This window comes from Tachyglossus aculeatus, chromosome 9 (assembly GCF_015852505.1).
Source record: "Tachyglossus aculeatus isolate mTacAcu1 chromosome 9, mTacAcu1.pri, whole genome shotgun sequence".
Lineage (NCBI taxonomy): Eukaryota > Metazoa > Chordata > Mammalia > Monotremata > Tachyglossidae > Tachyglossus > Tachyglossus aculeatus.
In genome coordinates this window covers 43,672,246-43,689,892 of record NC_052074.1, presented here as the reverse complement: position 1 = coordinate 43,689,892, position 17,647 = coordinate 43,672,246, and the positions used below count along the sequence as shown (strand labels likewise).

The 17,647-nt window shown below is 44.9% G+C and overlaps 1 protein-coding gene and 1 non-coding gene across 7 annotated transcripts in view; one reads left to right on the top strand and one right to left on the bottom strand.

The window, feature by feature from the left end:
- The window catches only part of CACNB4 (calcium voltage-gated channel auxiliary subunit beta 4), a 143,969-nt gene extending 130,669 nt beyond the window's left edge, over positions 1–13,300 (top strand). For all 6 annotated transcript variants that reach the window (XM_038751657.1, XM_038751658.1, XM_038751659.1 and 3 more), the window contains 5 exons: positions 291–400; positions 3,103–3,254; positions 5,175–5,270; positions 8,679–8,864; positions 11,488–13,300. In XM_038751657.1, the coding sequence (XP_038607585.1) occupies positions 291–400; positions 3,103–3,254; positions 5,175–5,270; positions 8,679–8,864; positions 11,488–11,748 (805 nt within the window). In that variant the 3' untranslated portion in view covers positions 11,749–13,300. The remainder of the gene's footprint in view (positions 1–290; positions 401–3,102; positions 3,255–5,174; positions 5,271–8,678; positions 8,865–11,487) is intronic.
- Positions 2,351–2,488, bottom strand: LOC119932646. The gene has a single exon (XR_005452390.1). It is a non-coding gene; the product is annotated as a small nucleolar RNA SNORA7 (small nucleolar RNA).
- Positions 13,301–17,647: the final 4,347 nt, after the last annotated feature.

Below are 17,647 nucleotides of genomic sequence, written 5' to 3'. Positions count from 1 at the left end.
TGGGTAGATTACAAGGGGGATTAGAGAGAGCAGATGATCATGGTGAGTCAGGTTTGAATATCCTAGTAAGAGGTGCCTTTATAGCTCATGCCAAGAGTGCCCCTTCCCTTACGCCTTCCTTTTATCTTAACGCTCGGTCGACTCTTCTCTAAGATCCTCCTGAATGGCGGGTCTTGTACTGTTTCCCACTCTAGTGGACCGAGTAGTTATTAAGAGCTGTAGTTGTAAATCACTTAGTGCCTGGCGAAGTTTTGACTGGAGTGTTCTGTTTTGTGTGTTCCTGTTCCCAGGATATCAATAACCAGAGTGACAGCTGACATTTCTCTCGCCAAGAGGTCTGTCCTAAACAATCCCAGCAAGAGAGCAATAATTGAACGGTCGAACACCCGCTCCAGTTTAGGTAAGACGTTAAAATGCTGAGGCGCAGAGAGGTGAAGTGACTTGGCCACGGTCATGCAGCAGACAAGTAGCAGAGCCGGGATTAGATCCCACGTCCTTCCAGATCCCAGGCCCTTGCTCTATCCACTACGCAGGCTGAAGTCTAAGGATGGGGTGTGTTATCCTTGATCGTTGGAAGTCTAATTGGGTCACTGCATGGAGCTGTTCAGGGATAAGCCCACCTGGGTTCCAGTGAGCCTGTGTTGGTTGGCCAACCAGCTGGGATGATGCTTTTTCCAGCATGCAATGGGAGTGGAACCCATGTCATCCAACTCCCAGGCCTATGCTTTTTCCACTGGGCCATGCTGCCTATTGAGTGCTCATTATTTGCAGAGCACACTACTAAACACCGCGGATCTCCTCACCGTACCTCGCTCTCGCCTGTCCCGCCATCGACCCCCGGCCCACGTCATCCCCCGAGCCTGGAATGCCCTCCCTCTGCCCATCCGCCAAGCTAGCTCTCTTCCTCCCTTCAAGGTCCTACTGAGAGCTCACCTCCTCCAGGAGGCCTTCCCAGACTGAGCCCCTTCCTTCCTCTCCCCCTCGTCCCCCTCTCCATCCCCCACATCTTACCTCCTTCCCTTCCCCACAGCACCTGTATATATGTATATATGTACATATTTTTTTACTCTATTTATTTATTTATTTATTTTATTTGTACATATCTATTCTATTTATTTTATTTTGTTAATATGTTTGGTTCTGTTCTCTGTCTCCCCCTTTTAGACTGTGAGCCCACTGTTGGGTAGGGACTGTCTCTATATGTTGCCAATTTGTACTTCCCAAGCGCTTAGTACAGTGCTCTGCACATAGTAAGCGCTCAATAAATACGATTGATGATGATGATGAGAGTTCAGTAGAGTTCATAGATGCGATCCTTACCCTTCAGAAGCTTAGAGTCTAGTGGAATGGCCCAAGGACCCAGTTCCAGTGGCAGGAGTGGTATGGGAATCCCTGTCAGCTTCCCCTTCCTCTTCTGGGCCTCAGTTTTCCACCCCTCAGCACACACACACACACACATACCTCTCTTTCTTTCTCTCTGTCTCTTGGTCTCTCTCTCTCTCCCTCTCTTCTTCCCTCCCCGCACCTCCCCAAATGGATCAATGAAAAGTTGTCATTCACTCATTCAATGGTATTTATTGAGCGCATACTATGTGCTGTGCACTGTACTAAGCACTTGGGAGAGCACAATACAGCAATAAACAGATACATTCTCTGCCCACAGCGAGCATACAGTCCGGGGAGGAGAGAAAGAGATCAATAGGAATAAATACATTACAGATATGTACATGAGGCCCTCAGTCATCAAAGGTGCTCTCTTGCCCCCTGTCACTTCCACAGGTGAGGGAGTTGGGGAGAGTGAACTGCAGAGTGGTCCCCTGTACTGCTCCCCTACCCCAGCTACCCCTGGTCTGGTCAAGAGCAACTAAGATGCCTCTGCAACAGTTGGAAATTCCTGCAGGTGTTCTTTTTTTTTCCTCAAGACATGTGATAGTGGTGTCAAAGCTATTCGGCTTCCATCGCGGCCTTTCGGCTGCTCTCATTCAGTTCACATCAGGATTCAGGACTCAGAATAAACACGGTTGATGTCCGGGGACTTGCAGTCTCCCAGCCGTCTTGGGGTAGCCCGTGGCACTTCTGTGCAAGCGTCCCACAGTGGACATGTCACAGTTCCCTTGGGCCAAAACTTGTCTTGTCTTAAGAAGTTGTTTCTGACCCATAGTGACGCCACGGACACATCTCTCCCAGAACGTCCCACTCTCCATCTGCAATCGTTCTGGTAGTGGATCCAGAGAGTTTTCTTGGTAAAAATCTGGAAGTGGTTTACCGTTGCCGCCTTCCGCCCGGTAAACTCGAGTCTCCGCCCTCGACTCTTTCCCATGCCGCTGCTGCCCAGCATGGGTGATTTTTGACTCGTAGCAGATTGTCTTCCACTCGCTAGCCACTGCCCAAGCTAGGAATGGAATGAGTCGGCCTCGGCTTGACTCTCCCTCCTGTAGCCAAGACTGGTAGAGTACTGGAAACTCTCCAGGTGTGACTGGGAGAGGAGGGCCAAATTTTAGCCCAGCAGAAAACACCCTCTTGCAAATGTTTCTTTCAGAAGTATTCTCCTTTGCCTAATTTTAAGGGCCCCGACTTAAACTCTGACAAAGCTGTGGATAGTTTCTGATTCTTCTTATGGGCACAGGCAAGGTCTGTGTGGGATTGGTTTTTCAAAAGAATTCAACCAAATTCACCCAGGATTTCCAGCCAGGCACCTGGAAAATCTGCCTGCACTGATTGCTACGGGACATTGTTTGGACTCTGCAAAACATTTTTTTTTTTTAATTCGGAGGTTAGATATACACTAGCAAAGTTTCCTAGTAATTCAGCTTCCCAAAGTGCTGATGGTAGAGTGAATATCAGATTTTCAAGCGTACAGATCCAGGTGCAGTGTGACATAACCTCCCAAGTGATTTTGAAGATCTCGAAAGTACTCAGCCTACCAAGATAAACAAACCAGTCCCATGCCTCCCTGCATTTTATATAAAATGGGGAAGAATGAGAGAGTATGAGAAAAACCCTTATTAATCTATGGTGTTGCTCTGATTTACTGCTGAGAACCGTCCCTTTTTGATTTAAGGAGATTTACAAAGAACCGTCTGTTTCCTTGTTTCTTTTCAGCTGAAGTGCAGAGTGAAATTGAAAGAATCTTCGAGCTGGCAAGATCCTTGCAACTGGTTGTCCTGGATGCAGATACTATCAATCATCCAGCACAGCTTATAAAGACTTCTTTAGCTCCAATTATCGTCCACGTGAAAGTATCATCTCCGAAGGTAATTAGTCCGCATCTGTCTGCGGGCAAGGGCCCTCCTTTTGAAATGTTAAACCTTCCTGGGGAAAGGAGGTGTACCCAAACAGGAGGAGGTTGAGGGAAAGACCTTCAAAAGAAAAACGGTCTTAATCCAGTGGGGAACAAAATGATCAGATTCCTCAAATCAAAATGAGCTCTTTGATGTCTTCAGTCACCTAAGTGCGCCCCCCCCCCCCGCCCCGCCCCACCACCCCAGGACATTTATTCCCTATAATAAGCAACGTATATTCCTTCTTCTCTCCTTCCTCCCATCTCCCCTCAGCAAATTCACTTTCTCAGTCAAGCTCACTTTTCACTGGAGTGGGGGTTCCTCTCCTCCCGCTTCCTAGGGGCAATTGCTCAAAAATTCCTGCCCATTTGCCACCTGCCTTGGAAGATTCCCTGCCTCTCGCTCTTATCTCCTCCCATCCCCTCCTTTCCCTACTTCTAATAATAAATAGAGGTGGTATTTGTTAAGTGATTACTATGTGCTAGGCACTATACTAAGCACTGGGGTGGATACAAGCAAATCGAGTTGGGCACAGTCCATGTCCCACACGGGGCTCACAGTCTCAATCCCTATTTTACAAATGAGGTAACTGAGACACAGAGAAGTGAGGTGACTTCCCTCTCCTTTCTCCTCCCCAACTCTCCATCTCCTTCAATCAATCGATGGTATTTATTGAGTGCTCTCTGAGGGCAGAGAACTGTACTAAGCTCTTGGGACAGTATAATTCAGCGGAGTGGGAGAGTTGAAGGCACGATCCCAGCCCTGAAGGATCTTCTTGTCTAGTGGAAGAGCTGACAGTTATCACAACTCTCTCTTCCGTCCTCAACACCTAGAGGATTACCTGTCCTCCTCCTCCTCCCCTTGAAATATTCCCGATTTCATCCTGTCCCTTCAGAATAGAGGGAATGAAAAGGAAATGGGTGGTGGAGAGAGAGAGATGGGGGCGGGGGGCGGCTGAGGAGGCACATGGATGGGAAGGGAGGGAATGGATGGAGGAAGCAGGGAACTGGCTTCTGGAAGGATGTGACGTTTCAATGAGAGTAAACAGTCGGACAGTAGTGGTGACACAAAGACCGAAAGTACGGGCGGAAACCATCAAAGAAGGAGAGGTTTTGTTACAACAAACTTGGCTCTCGCTGTAACGGAGAATGCCTCCTTCACTGTTCAAGAGTCTCTGACAGGAAGAACAGCAGGAGTTTATTCCAGAGCAGACTAGAGATGGAGCCCACTCCCACAGTGAAATGGGAGCATCTGAAGTCAGTCAGTCAGTCAGGCGTGTTTATTGAGCGCTTACTGTATGCAGAGCATTGTACTAAGTGCTCAGTAGAGGACAATATAACAGACACATTCCCTACCCACAGAGAACTTGCAGTCTAGAGGAAACTTACTGTGTCACGTCTCACCCTCTATTTCCAAGTCCCCAGTCTGGAGGTTGCATGCTCACCGCGCAACCCCCAGCTCAGTCTGTTGTTTTTTTTTAATTGTATTTAATATTTGTGGTATTTGTTAAGCGCTTACTATGTGCAACATACTGTTGTAAGCACGGGGTGGATACGAGATAACTGGGTTGGACACAGTCCCCGTCCCACCCGGGGCTCAAAGTCTTAATCCCCATTTTACAAATGAGGAAACTGAGGCCCTGAGAAGTGAAACGAGTTGGCCAAGGTCACGCAGCAGACAAGTAGCAGAACGAGAATTAGAACCCAGTTCCTCTGACTCTCAGGCCTATGTTCTTTCCACTAGGCCACACTGTGTTAAGCGCTTACTGTGGGCCAGGCACTTTTCTAAGCACTGGCATAGATACAGTCAGTTTGGTTGCAGTCCACATCCCGTGTTTTTGACCCGCTGGCTCTCGCAAAATAAACCCCTCAGGTTCATGTCGTCTTCCACCAGGTTTTGCAGCGGCTGATTAAATCCAGAGGAAAGTCCCAAAGTAAACACTTAAATGTTCAGTTAGTGGCAGCTGATAAACTTGCACAATGTCCCCCGGTAAGTACAATTGTGCATTTCCTCTCATCGTTTGTGCCAGGGGATCGTTGCTCCCAACTGCCCTTTTAGGGGCATTTTTTTGGGGGGGTGGGGAGGAGAGCGTTGGGCACGTGTCGGAGAGTGTGATGGCAGTGGGCATTGTCTTCTGGGAAGATCATCTGTTGGTAGGGTGGATTGTCTGTAACTTTCAGTTTCATCTGGGGAAGAGAAGATTCAGTGTCTTTTTTTCCAGTTCCCCTGCTTGATGGGGTCAGTTTGGCCAATGTGGAATTTGTTACCTCAGGAAGTTGTGGGGACAAAACTATCAATCGGTTCATGAGGGAAAGTTGGAGGGGAGAAGGGGTCTGTTGGATGATCCAAACCTAACCGTGCAGGTGGATGCTTAGAAGGGTAGCCATCGCACGGTTCTGTCAAGCATCTCATCGCTGTGAACACAGACAATCAGAGGCTGGATGGACCACTGGTTTGACCCTGAAATGGCATCTCACATGGTGTCTTCTCCTTTGGACCCGAACAAGGCTCCTCAACCTCCTTAGGACAGGCAACAGTCTCCCTACCCTCCATCTTGGCGGGGTGTGCTGCCCCAAATGGGTCTAAGTTGGATTAAGCAAAATTACCCTGTCCCTCCTCCCGGCTCCTTTGTAGGAAGATCCTGAGGAACGGAGTATCCCTTTGCAACATTGGAGGGGGAAGGCAGCACCTTTAGTCTCAGGGCCATTATGGAATTCAGCTTTATCTCGGGTGACCAGAGAAATGTGTGGTTTCCGCCAGAAAGTCAGGAGTTGACTCTCCCAAAAGATGAGGATACCCAAATCAGAATGCTCAGAAACCTTGGCAAGGTGGTAGAGAACTGTAAAAACCCAATGTCATTGAGGAATCAGACCACTGGACCACCCAGTCCCATGTTTAGAAGATATTTGAAGGGAAAAGTGTGATACGTAGAGGTGAACCATTGACCGTCCCTGACTTTTCCCTTTCATCATCCATTTTCCCCTCTGCTAATCCATTGTGGACTGCTCATTTTTTTATGGTATTTGTTAAGCGCTTACTATGTGCCAGGCTCTCTACTAAGTCCTGGGGTAGGTACAGGATAATGAGGTTGGACACAGTCTGTGTCCCACAGTGGGTCACAGTCTTAATCCCCATCTTACAGATGAGGTAACTGAGCCACAGAGAAGGTCACACAGCAGACAAGCGGAGGAGTCAGAATTAGAACCCAGGTCCCTCTGATGCCCAGGCCCATGCTGTATTTACTAGACCACGCTGCTTCTCAATTCATTCACCAAGTAATTTGTTCAGGATTTTTCCAAACTCCTCTTAAACCTGGCGGTGTATTTCACCTATGCAAATTCCATGTTTACCAGCCCCCCAAGGGGGATAGACAGAGCACCTGAATATAATCCTTCTTAGTTACAACGAGGCTCGGGTTTCCAAAAACTGATGCCATGCCCTCTGAGGCTATAGTAACACTTTGTGTTCGATGAAGACATACGATAGCACCTAGCAGAGAATTCCTACTCTCCTCTATAGAAGCTAAAGAGCCATGTAAGCCTCTAACATTACAGTAACTGTAGTATTTATATATATCCCCTCCACTGCCGTCCTTTATTTTTCCATTGCAGGAGGGGCTTGAAGTTATCCTGATGAAGTGCAAGCCACCTCAGGTGTCCTAGGAAGACTATGCCCTAGATTTTGTTCTACCACATTGGGAAGTTTCCACTTCCACCAGAAATAAGGCAGTGTGGAGTCCCTGATATCCTCCACAAATAGGGAAGACAATCCTTCTTTGCTTCCTGCCTGTGCCCAAGAAAGAGTGTGTTTCCTGGTGCAGCCTTGTGAATCTCTTCAGAGGGCTCAGTTCTGAGTTCTACTTCTGGAACTCTCCCTGATCTTCAGAGAGACAAACAATAATAATAATAATAATAATAATAATAATAATAATAATAATAATAATAATGGCATTTATTAAGCGCTTACTATGTGCAGAGCACTGTTCTAAGCACTGGGGAATTTACAAGGTGATCAGGTTGTCCCACGTGGGGCTCACAGTCTTCATCCCCAATTTACAGATGAGGGAACTGAGGCCCAGAGAAGTTAAGTGACTTGCCCAAAGTCATTGACAAGTGGTGGAGCCGGGATTTGAACCCATGACCTCTGACTCCAAAGCCCGTGCTTTTTCCACTGAGCCACGCTGGGGGTGGCCTAATCATTCCTAAACAATCCATTGAAGACCCTGTCTTGATTATCAGCATCATCAGTGGTATTTATTGAGCACTTACGATGTGCAGAGCACTCTATGAAGCACACGAGACAGTACAACAGAATTGGCAGACACATCCCCGACCCCAACATATCTACTATTAATAGGAAAGATGTTGAGGTGGCAAATGACCTGCACCCATAATAGGGTGATTATTTGTTCACTGGGAACGTCCGTTGAAAATCTCCTGGAATCCCAACTCTTCCTCTGTCATTAGCCGTCACCTAAGTGAGAACGTTGCCTGCTTGCTCTTCTAGTGCCTGACAATATTGGAGCTGCTCTTGGGCCATTCATTCATTCATTCAATCGTATTTATTGAGCACTTACTGTGTGCAGAGCACTGTACTAAGCGCTTGGGAAATCCAAGTTGGCACCATATAGAGACGGTCCCTACCCAACAGTGGGCTCACAGTCTAGAAGGGGGAGACAGACCAGAACAAAACATATTAACAAAATAAAATAAATAGAATAAATATGTACAAATAAAATAAATAAATAGAGTAATAAATACATACAAACACATATACATATATACAGGGCCAGGGAGAGGTAGGGGAAGACGGTTGTTTTTTTCTGACCAAATCCTCTTTTGGGTCTTCTATGCTGCAGCGGACAAGAGGCTGAGTTCCTTGACAATGGATATATCAAAATCATAAATTAGTTATATTGATGTCTGTCTCCCCTTCTAGACTCTAAGCTCACTGAGGGCAGGGAACATATATACTAATGTATTGTACTGTCACTATCATTTAGTACAGTGTTGTGCACACAGTAAGCGCTCAGTAAATAGCATTGATGATGGTGATGAAGAGAGGGTCTCCGGTTGATCGTTTTCTTTGTTCCAGGATTAGATCTTTTACTTTCCTGTGGGGTTTGGCCGCTCTATTAGAAGTAGGATCTACTGCCCACCTCTCCTCCAGGAATCAGTCGTTTTTTGAATGGTATTCGTCAGTATGTGCCAGGCACATACTAAGCGCTGGGGTAGATGTCCTCTAAATCGGCTGGACACAGTAGCGTGCCCAAGGTCACCCAGCAGGTCAGTGGCAGAGCCGGGATTAGAGCCCAGACTCTCTGGCCCGTGCTTTTTCCACTAGGCCACGCCGCTTCTGAGTGGGCTTGGACTAATGGGATTTTCTTGCCCCCACCAGGAAATGTTTGACGTCATTTTGGATGAGAACCAGCTTGAGGATGCATGTGAGCACTTGGCAGAATACCTTGAGGCCTACTGGCGGGCCACCCACACAACGAGCAGCACCCCCATGACGCCCCTGCTCGGGCGAAACCTGGGCTCCACGGCGCTTTCCCCCTACCCCACCGCCATTTCAGGATTACAGGTACCCCCCTGCCCGCAGCCACCACCTCGACCCTTCCCCGGATGACCAGTTCGGTACCCCGTGGCGAAGCCGTTCCGGCTTCTGAATCGCCGATCCGGCGGCAGAGACTCTTGGGGCTCTTCTCTGTGAGGGGTCGAGGTGCCAGCGGGTCCCTCGCGCCTCATTCCTTCTCTCGCTGTAGTGCGTCATAATGATAGTCACAACTGAAAATCGCGGGGAGTTTATTCCACGATTAATGGCAGTCTCTAAAACGCTACTCTGGCTGAAATGTTCACAGCAAAAACTCTGTGTGGGGAAAACAGTCCAGGGGAATGCGGTTCATTCATTCATTCAGTCGTATTTATTGAGCGCTTACTGTGTGCAGAGCACTGTCCTAAGCGCTTGGGAACCCATGACCTCTGACTCCCAAGCCTGGGCGCTTTCCTTCTGAGCCACGCTTTAAACAGACACATTCCCTGCCCACAACAAGCTCACAGTCGAGAGGAGCTTACAGTCCCTGAGCGCTTTACAGATGAGGGAAATGAGGGACACAGAAGTGTGAAGTGACTTTATACATATTTATTACTCTATTTTATTAATGATGTGCATATGTTTGTACATATTTATTACTCTATTTATTTTACTTGTACATATCTACTCTATTTTATTTTGTTAGTATGTTTGGTTTTGTCTCCCCCTTTTAGACTGTGAGCCCACTGTTGGGTAGGGACTGTCTCTATATGGTGCCAATTTGTACTTCCCAAGCGCTTAGTACAGTGCTCTGCACACAGTAAGCGCTCAATAAATACGATCGATGATGATGATGATGAAGTACAAGTTGAGACGGTCCCTACCCAACAGCGGACTAACAGTCTAGAAGGGGGAGACAGACAACAAAACAAAACATAGTAACAAAATAAAATAAATAGAATAAATATGTACAAATAAAATAGAGTAATAAATACGTACAAACATATATACATATATCCAGGGGCTGTGGGGAGGGGAAGGAGGTAAGGCGGGGGGGGATGGGGAGGGGGAGGAAGGGGAGAGGAAGGAGGGGGCTTAGTCTGGGAAGGCCTCCTAATGTGATTGCCTTTGACAGCTGAAAGTGAGCATGGGGAACCCAAGAAGCGGCTCAGGATTGGCCTCAGTCCATTGTAGGCCGGTTCTAGGCCCTGTAAAACTTGCTGCCTCATTTGGGACCGTAATAAGAATAGGAATAATTGGGGTATTAATAATAATAATAATAATAATAACGTTGGCATTTGTTAAGCGCTTACTATGTGCAAAGCACTGTTCTAAGCGCTGGGAGAGATACATGGTGATCAGGTTGTCCCGCATGGGGCTCACAGTCTTAATCCCCATTTTACAGATGAGGTAACTGAGGCTCAGAGAAATTAAGTGACTTCCCCAAGGTCACACAGCAGATGTGATGGAGCCGGGATTCGAACCCATGACCTCTGACTCCAAAGCCCGTGCTCTTTCCACTGAGCCATGCAGTGTTAAGCACTTGCTGTGTGCCAAGCACTACATTGAGCACGAAGCTAGATACAAGATAATCAGATCGGACACCACAGTCCCACATAGAGCTCCTAGTCTGAGGAAGGAGAACAGGTATTGGACCACCATTTTACAGATGAGGAAATTAGGGACAGAAGTTGTGACTTACCCAAGGTCACCCAGCAGGCGAGTGGTTGGAGCCGGGATTAGAACCCAGGTCCTCTTGATGCCCAGGCTCTCTCCACTAAACCTTGCTGCTTCCCCTGACGACTCTCTCAATAAATACGATTGATTGATTGATTGATTGATTGACTCTCTCTGTAGGCTTTAAGCTCACTACGGGCAGGGAACGGGTCGGCTAATTCTGTTGTATTGTACTCTCCCAAGTGCCTAGTCCATAGCGAGCACTCAATAAATACCGTTGATAGATTAATTGGTATCATCATCATCATCAACTGTATTTATTGAGCGCTTACTATGTGCAGAGCACTGTACTAAGCGCTTGGGAAGTACAAATTGGCAACATAGAGAGACAGTCCCTACCCAACAGTGGGCTCACAGTCTAAAAGGGGGAGAACAGAGAACAAAACCAAACATACTAAGAAAATAAAATAAATAGAATAGATATGTACAAGTAAAATAAATAGAGTAATAAATATGTAAAAACATATATACAGGTGCATGTGACCTAACAGAACAGTAGTGGGGAGTCAGTCAGAGGAGCCTATTTATTGAGCGCTTACTGTGTGCAAAGCACTGTACTAAGTGCTTGAGAGAGTACAGTATAGCAATGTAAGAGACACATTCCCGGCCCATAACGAGTTTGTAGTGTAGAGGGGGGAGTCAAAGATGGAATCTGGGTGGGGGAAGGCAGTGTGGGGCCTGGGGGCGGTCACTAAGGTTTCTGGGCGTCCACAAGGCTCAAAGCCAATAGGCAAGCTGCCTCTTTCTTAACTTGGGTCCAGAGGCAAGGTCGTAAGAGCTCCACTCTCAGATCCCGGAGCCCTCCAACCTTTAGGACGGTGTGGGCCAACGCCGAACGGAGCCCACAGAGAGCAAAATGGACGATGACCCCGGTTCCCTGGGGGAGGGGGACGACGGAGGGCTCCGTACCAATCGTCGACTCTCTCGATCCCTCCAGAGCCAGCGCATGAGGCACAGCAACCACTCGACGGAGAACTCTCCCATTGAACGACGAAGCCTAATGACCTCTGACGAAAACTATCACAACGAGAGGGCCCGGAAGAGTCGGAATCGGCTGTCTTCCAGTTCCCAGCACAGCCGAGATCATTATCCTCTTGTGGAAGAGGAGTACTCTGACTCCTACCAGGACTCTTACAAACCACATAGGAACCGAGCCTCTCCCGGGGGATATAGCCATGATTCCCGACACAGGCTTTGAGTTTAAGACCTCCCCTCCTCTCCCGCCGGGGGAAGGAATTCATCCCCATCCCTCGACCACTTGCCATCCCATATCTAGGACCAACCAACTAACTTAACATGGCAGGTACAGCGCAGCTTGGCTGTGCTTACAGGCTGCTGACATTGGCTACTGAATAAGGGGCAAAAAATACACATCCTTCCCTCTCGTTTATGTGGAAACGAATTGCCCAATCGTACAGTTTTTTTGGTTTTGTTTTTAGTGTGACATCCACATTAGCACAGACCTTTTTTTCCTTCATTAGGTATTAGACACATCAGTGTGTAATTTAGGGTATTTACCAAGGCACATATAAAATAATTTCCTGTGCTGGAAATTCCAAATGACCAGTTCCAGTTGGAACCAATTTATAAACCAATTCCTGTTGGAATTTGGGTGAATTTGACTGGAAAGTCTACTTGAGCATGTTGCAATCAATTGAAAAATTTGAAAAAAAGAATGCTAATGAATATGAGAAAAAAAAAAACCACAATTCCAATACAAGCCAAAAGGAGCTACAGTATTTATTTGCTGGAAGCTAAATTTACACTGACGGTTGGAATATAGAAACATTTTAATGTACACGTTAACTTTCCTGAATGGCTTTTTCAGACTTACCAAATGAAATGTTGATCGTGCCAAATAGCTCAGATTAACGCGGCAGTTTTGCGGTATTTTCAGCTTTCCGTGTTGTAGCCCCCCGGCCCCCGTCTATCCTCCCCATCCCTCCCGTGGCTTTTGCTGTCAAAGCGTTTTTCTTTTGTGTAGTCTTTACCACTGTTTCTCTCCATGTCAGCAAGGATCATTTGAATGTCTTCTGCACTGAGAAAGGGGGAGAAGAAACAGGAGGCCCAAACGCGTAGCAAGGTGGTGCGATGAAATGGGCCGAGTTCCTCTCTTTGGTCAAGCGAAATCCCACAGATCAAATTCATCCAGTGTCAGGCAGAAAGAACAAGGGGGAAGAGAGGGGAATTCTTCTCCCACACAAGGTTTGCCCTTCTAAAGAAGGGTCTTGGTCTCTTCCCTCGATTATACACATATGGATTCAGTCCTTTACCCACCTGCACAGCTGAGCACCTTTGCAGCATGTACCTGCGGGGGAACTAAAGGTTCTGGCCCTACACTTATCGCTTCATAACCCCCTTGAGAAAGATTTTTTTTTTTTCTAATGTCGTCACTTTCGATTTTAATATTGAAGCTGAGCTTCTCCCGAGTGTGGTGGGTAAAATTTTTGAAGTGATCGGAATTGAAAAGCTTGAAATAAAAATGGACATAGCACCCAAAAGACCCCGCGAAAATGATAACGCCGACATTTTTAATGCGTAGAATTATAGCATAAAGGAATTTGGAGATTTTTTGCTGCCTTGTTTCTAATGAACACTTCCCTCCCCGACCCTCTTCTGAGATTTGGAAGTGATTTTCTAGGGGACTCGTTTGTGTCATTGGAGACCTTGTGTCTTACCATTATAACAGTAATAATAATTTTGGTATTTCATAAGCGCTTACTATGTGCAAAGCACTGTTCTAAGCACTGGGGAGGATACAAGGTGATCAGGTTGTCCCAAGCGGGGCTCACAATCTTAATCCCCATTTTACAGATGAGGTAACTGAGGCACAGAGAAGTGAAGTGACTTCCCCAAAGTCACACAGCTGACAAGCGGCGGAGCCGGGATTAGAACCCGTGACCTCTGACTCCCAAGCCCGGGCTCTTTCCACTGAGCCACGCTCACGAAGCCTTAGATTCAGAATAGTCCAGGTAATTAGTGGAACTGACTCTAATTTTGGAAATGCTCAACTATCGTTAAACAGAGAGACTTTTTCAAAGCATGCATTTTTTTAAAAGCTGGAAAGGGCCTATGCTTAAAAATCCTTATTCTCCGGTTCACGTCTCGAAGCCTTGTCTTTGAAAATGGTAATGATTTATTGGTATGTTTTCTCGTTTTCTCTTCTCCAAGCCTCCTTTCGTTCAGGCTGTCAAAGCATGTAGCAGTTAAATGATTTTCCTAGCCAGTCAGACATTTTTAGTTTTCTGGACCAATTGCCAAGGGGAGTTTGAACTCCTCTGCCCTTCCATCTCCTCTTCTGTGGCGCGTCTCCCGCTAGGAATCTGATTAACTAACTATTGGAAATGCAACTCATGCCAGATTTTTGATGCCAATTCCCCACGTTTGTCTTCAGCAAATGAAAAGGTAGCAGATTCAGCTGCGACCTTTAGGACTGCCTTTTGGGTTTGTTTTGTTCGGACAGTATGGCCATCTAGAGAATCCATTCAGATCATCTAACGTTTCAGTTTCACGTCGTTTGAAAAGCTGCATTCATCGGAATAATCGAACAAGAACAATCACATAGACGAGGGTGTAACCTGTCATTTCTAATATTTTCAGCTAGAGCACAGATGAGCGTTCTCCAGTAATTTTAAAGCGTAGTTATTAACATGTACAGCACACATTCGCATGAGAAAGCAAACAGGCAAAACATTTTTCTATAAGCTTTACCAGTTTCTTGTTTGTGTGCATTAAAGTATTAATTGCAAAGAATGCACTGAGATGTATAATTCTAGACTAGACAGTTAATCAGCTTTATTCTGTAGTAACATTAGTGATTAAACCACTTAATGCTTGAAGATATTTACATAGTAGGGCAGGAAGCTACAACAGGTTTTGCATATATTTTTCTGGACAAGATTAGTCGCGTCCTTATTTTGGGTATAAAGATATCATTTAATTTAAAAGCCTTTTGAAGCTCTGTTTTTTAGGTCTTCCGTGTCGTACTCGTAAAGGAAATGGTCAACACAAGATATCTGCATAAAATTCACCTTCCACTTCGTGTCCAGAGACACCATGAACTTTGTTTCGCAGTCTCATCCAAAGGAACCCAGATAGTTGTGATGGGGCATGTCATGTATATTTTCTTAACAGACATTTTAAATTTAGCAGATTTTTCACCTTCCTTGTGTGGGCAATAGGCTTATTTTCTGCAGATGAACAAAATAAGGTCCATTTTTCTTTTTTACACTTTAAATTGTGTGTGTGTGTGTATATATATATATATAAAAGACATTAACTACAGAAATACATAAATGAATGAACTCAGTTTTATTTTTGGCAAGCATTACCATACACCTTTTTTAAAGAACAAATACTTGTTTTTTACTTCATTTGAACGGTGTTAATTTAGTTTAAAAGTAACAAATTTTAATTCACAGGGGGAAAAAAATAACCTGCAGTGTTATCTGAACCATTTTAATTCAGTAGAAACCATGTATTAGAACTTCTACAGTGTTAGCCAGCCGTCTTGTGATATATTATGCAATGGCTTCATGTGAAGTTGTGGATTTAACATAGTCCTCGATGAATAGAAGTAATAGCAATTTTTCAATCCTAGTATCAATTCTCTTTGAACAGGGTTATATTGTTTAACTGCAATACGTAAAGCAGTACTTAGAAATGTTTATAATTGATCGATGGTTCTTTGTTTTAGCTCCGTTTTCATTTTTAAAATACTGGTCTCGATCACTTAGATTGTTAGTCCGTGCTAGTATGGCAATCTTAATTACACGATCAGTTTAAGGTATGGCACTTATTAGCGTGCACTGAGAGATTGTTACAAAAAATGAGAAAATTAATGAGAAATTGCTTGTTCCTTTCTAATTTTTTTTTTCTGTTGTAGGGGAGAAACTAAAGATATTTTTGAGAATCGGTAGCCTTTTTTTTTACCTGTTTACTTGAACTTTTTTTGGTGGGGGTGAGTTGCACCAAAAGTGAATTTCCAAATTTAAAGTCTGCAAATGAACATATCAGGAAAATTGTATGTAAATGAGGGGTGTGTTAGTCCAGAATGCTCCTGGGCAAATTTACTACAAGCTGGCATACGGTTGATTTGATTCCTTTATTTTGTTTGTAGCTAAGAAAGAAAAAATAGTAGTCGTTGCCCTTTAATGATCGCCCTGAATGTATCCTTTGGACCAGAAATCAGCCTGACTTTAGGAAACAAACATGACAGGCAAAAACGATGGAAACGTTGGAACAGCTGACCTTCCTTCAGAGTTTAATTGCATTTTATGGCCCCGTTATGTTCGTATTTCAAAACCTCCAATTCCAACAGTTTCCCCATTCCCACCCACATTCCTTCCTTCTTTATATACTTTCCTGGGTGCCGGTTGACAATTACCTGGAAGATTCAAAACTGAGCAAGTTGGTCGAGGAGTAGAGAAACTGCAAGGGGGTATTTGGCAATTTTCTTAGCTTCCACTTGAGTCTGGCAAAAAAAAAAGTGATTTACCCTGGGTGTGCCCAAACCTAATAAAGTTGTACTCTGTTACGTTTGGAGGTCACCTTTACCTTTGACCCCCGTCTTATACTTCCAATGAACAAGGACCATCGTTGCATTGTAAGAGAGTTTGCAGAAACTTGGTTCCTTAATTCTATCTAAATCGCCATCTTCGGGAACTTTCTAGGGTAAAGGAAATGGGGCCCTTCCTCTCGTGTTCTTTTTAAACCTTCATTTCCACGGTGCCTGTGATTTTTGCGTGTTGAATCATGTCACACCCTGATTTTCGAATGACCAACCTTCGGCCCATTGTATATTGTAGTTTGTGGTAATACTTCTTTAAACCTGTAATTCTCCTACTTGTACTAGCTCAGCTATAAGTTACGACATCCCCAACTGGGTAGTTTTCGATGAGACCTTTCTCCTGTTGCCTGGACAGTCTCGCCTAAAGAGTATGTCGCCTCTTATATGGCAATTATTCATTCAGTCATTTATTGAGCGCTTACTTTGTGCAGAGCACTGTAGCCATTCCTTTCCCTGCAGTGCACTGTCCTTGAATTTCATTATTTAATCCAAATGAACCTATGTTAAAGAAAGGATGTATTCCTAGAGCCATAGAAACTACCGAATGAACTCTTATAAAAGGGCTGTCACTTTATTTGCAAAGAAATTCACTTTAAGGAAGACAAACCTATTTTTCTCTGATTTGGAACCAACGTGTATATGAGAAGCGACATGGCCTAGTGGAAAGAGCCCGTGCTTGGGAGTCAGAGGACCTGAGTTCTAATCCCGGCTGTGCCGCTTGTCTGCTGTGTGACCTTGGGCAAGTCACTTCACTTCTCTGGGCCTCAGTTTCCTCATCTGTAAAATGAGGATTAAATCCCACTCCCTCCTACCTAGACACTGTGAGCCCCCTGAGGGACAGGGACGCTGCTCAAACTGATAACCTTGTATCTACCCCAGCGCTTAGAACAGTGTTTGACACAGAGTAAGCGCTTAATAAATACCATTATTATTAAGAGTATTATTATTTTTATTTATACATGAATCCCTGATGTACTTTCCCTTTGCTTCCTTGAACTGAGTGAAGCGTTTGGCGATCGAAGGGAAAAGAAATCTTTAAAAGTGTATTTAGAGTGGTTTTGAGTGGTACATTTAGTAGCTCTTCTTGATATTCGTCAAGGATCAAAAAGACGCCATCCATTGAAACAAAAATCTCTAGCTCTGCAGTCCTTTCAGAAGTGTTCTTGGTCTGTTTTGAGTCCCTATTCCTCAGTCAATGGTGATTAAATCTCCTTTTTAAGGGCCTGACCCTGTTTCGCTCAGATGTCACTCGAGGATGATCAGGCTCCTAATGGAAATTACTGTGAGCTCTGTTGGCTTAAGGGGTGTATCCGATATGCAGGGTCATCATTGCTATATTATTGTGTACTATTTATTCATATGCCTTACAGATATTTTCGGAGACATTATTAAAAGGAAAGCATTCTATTGCCAAAATAAACCTTTGTTGTTACTTCTGATCTGTCTTAGCACTAGAAAATCAAGTAATGTAGCAAGAACATATAGTGTACAGTACAAAATTATAAAATATATAGATATATTTTGCCAA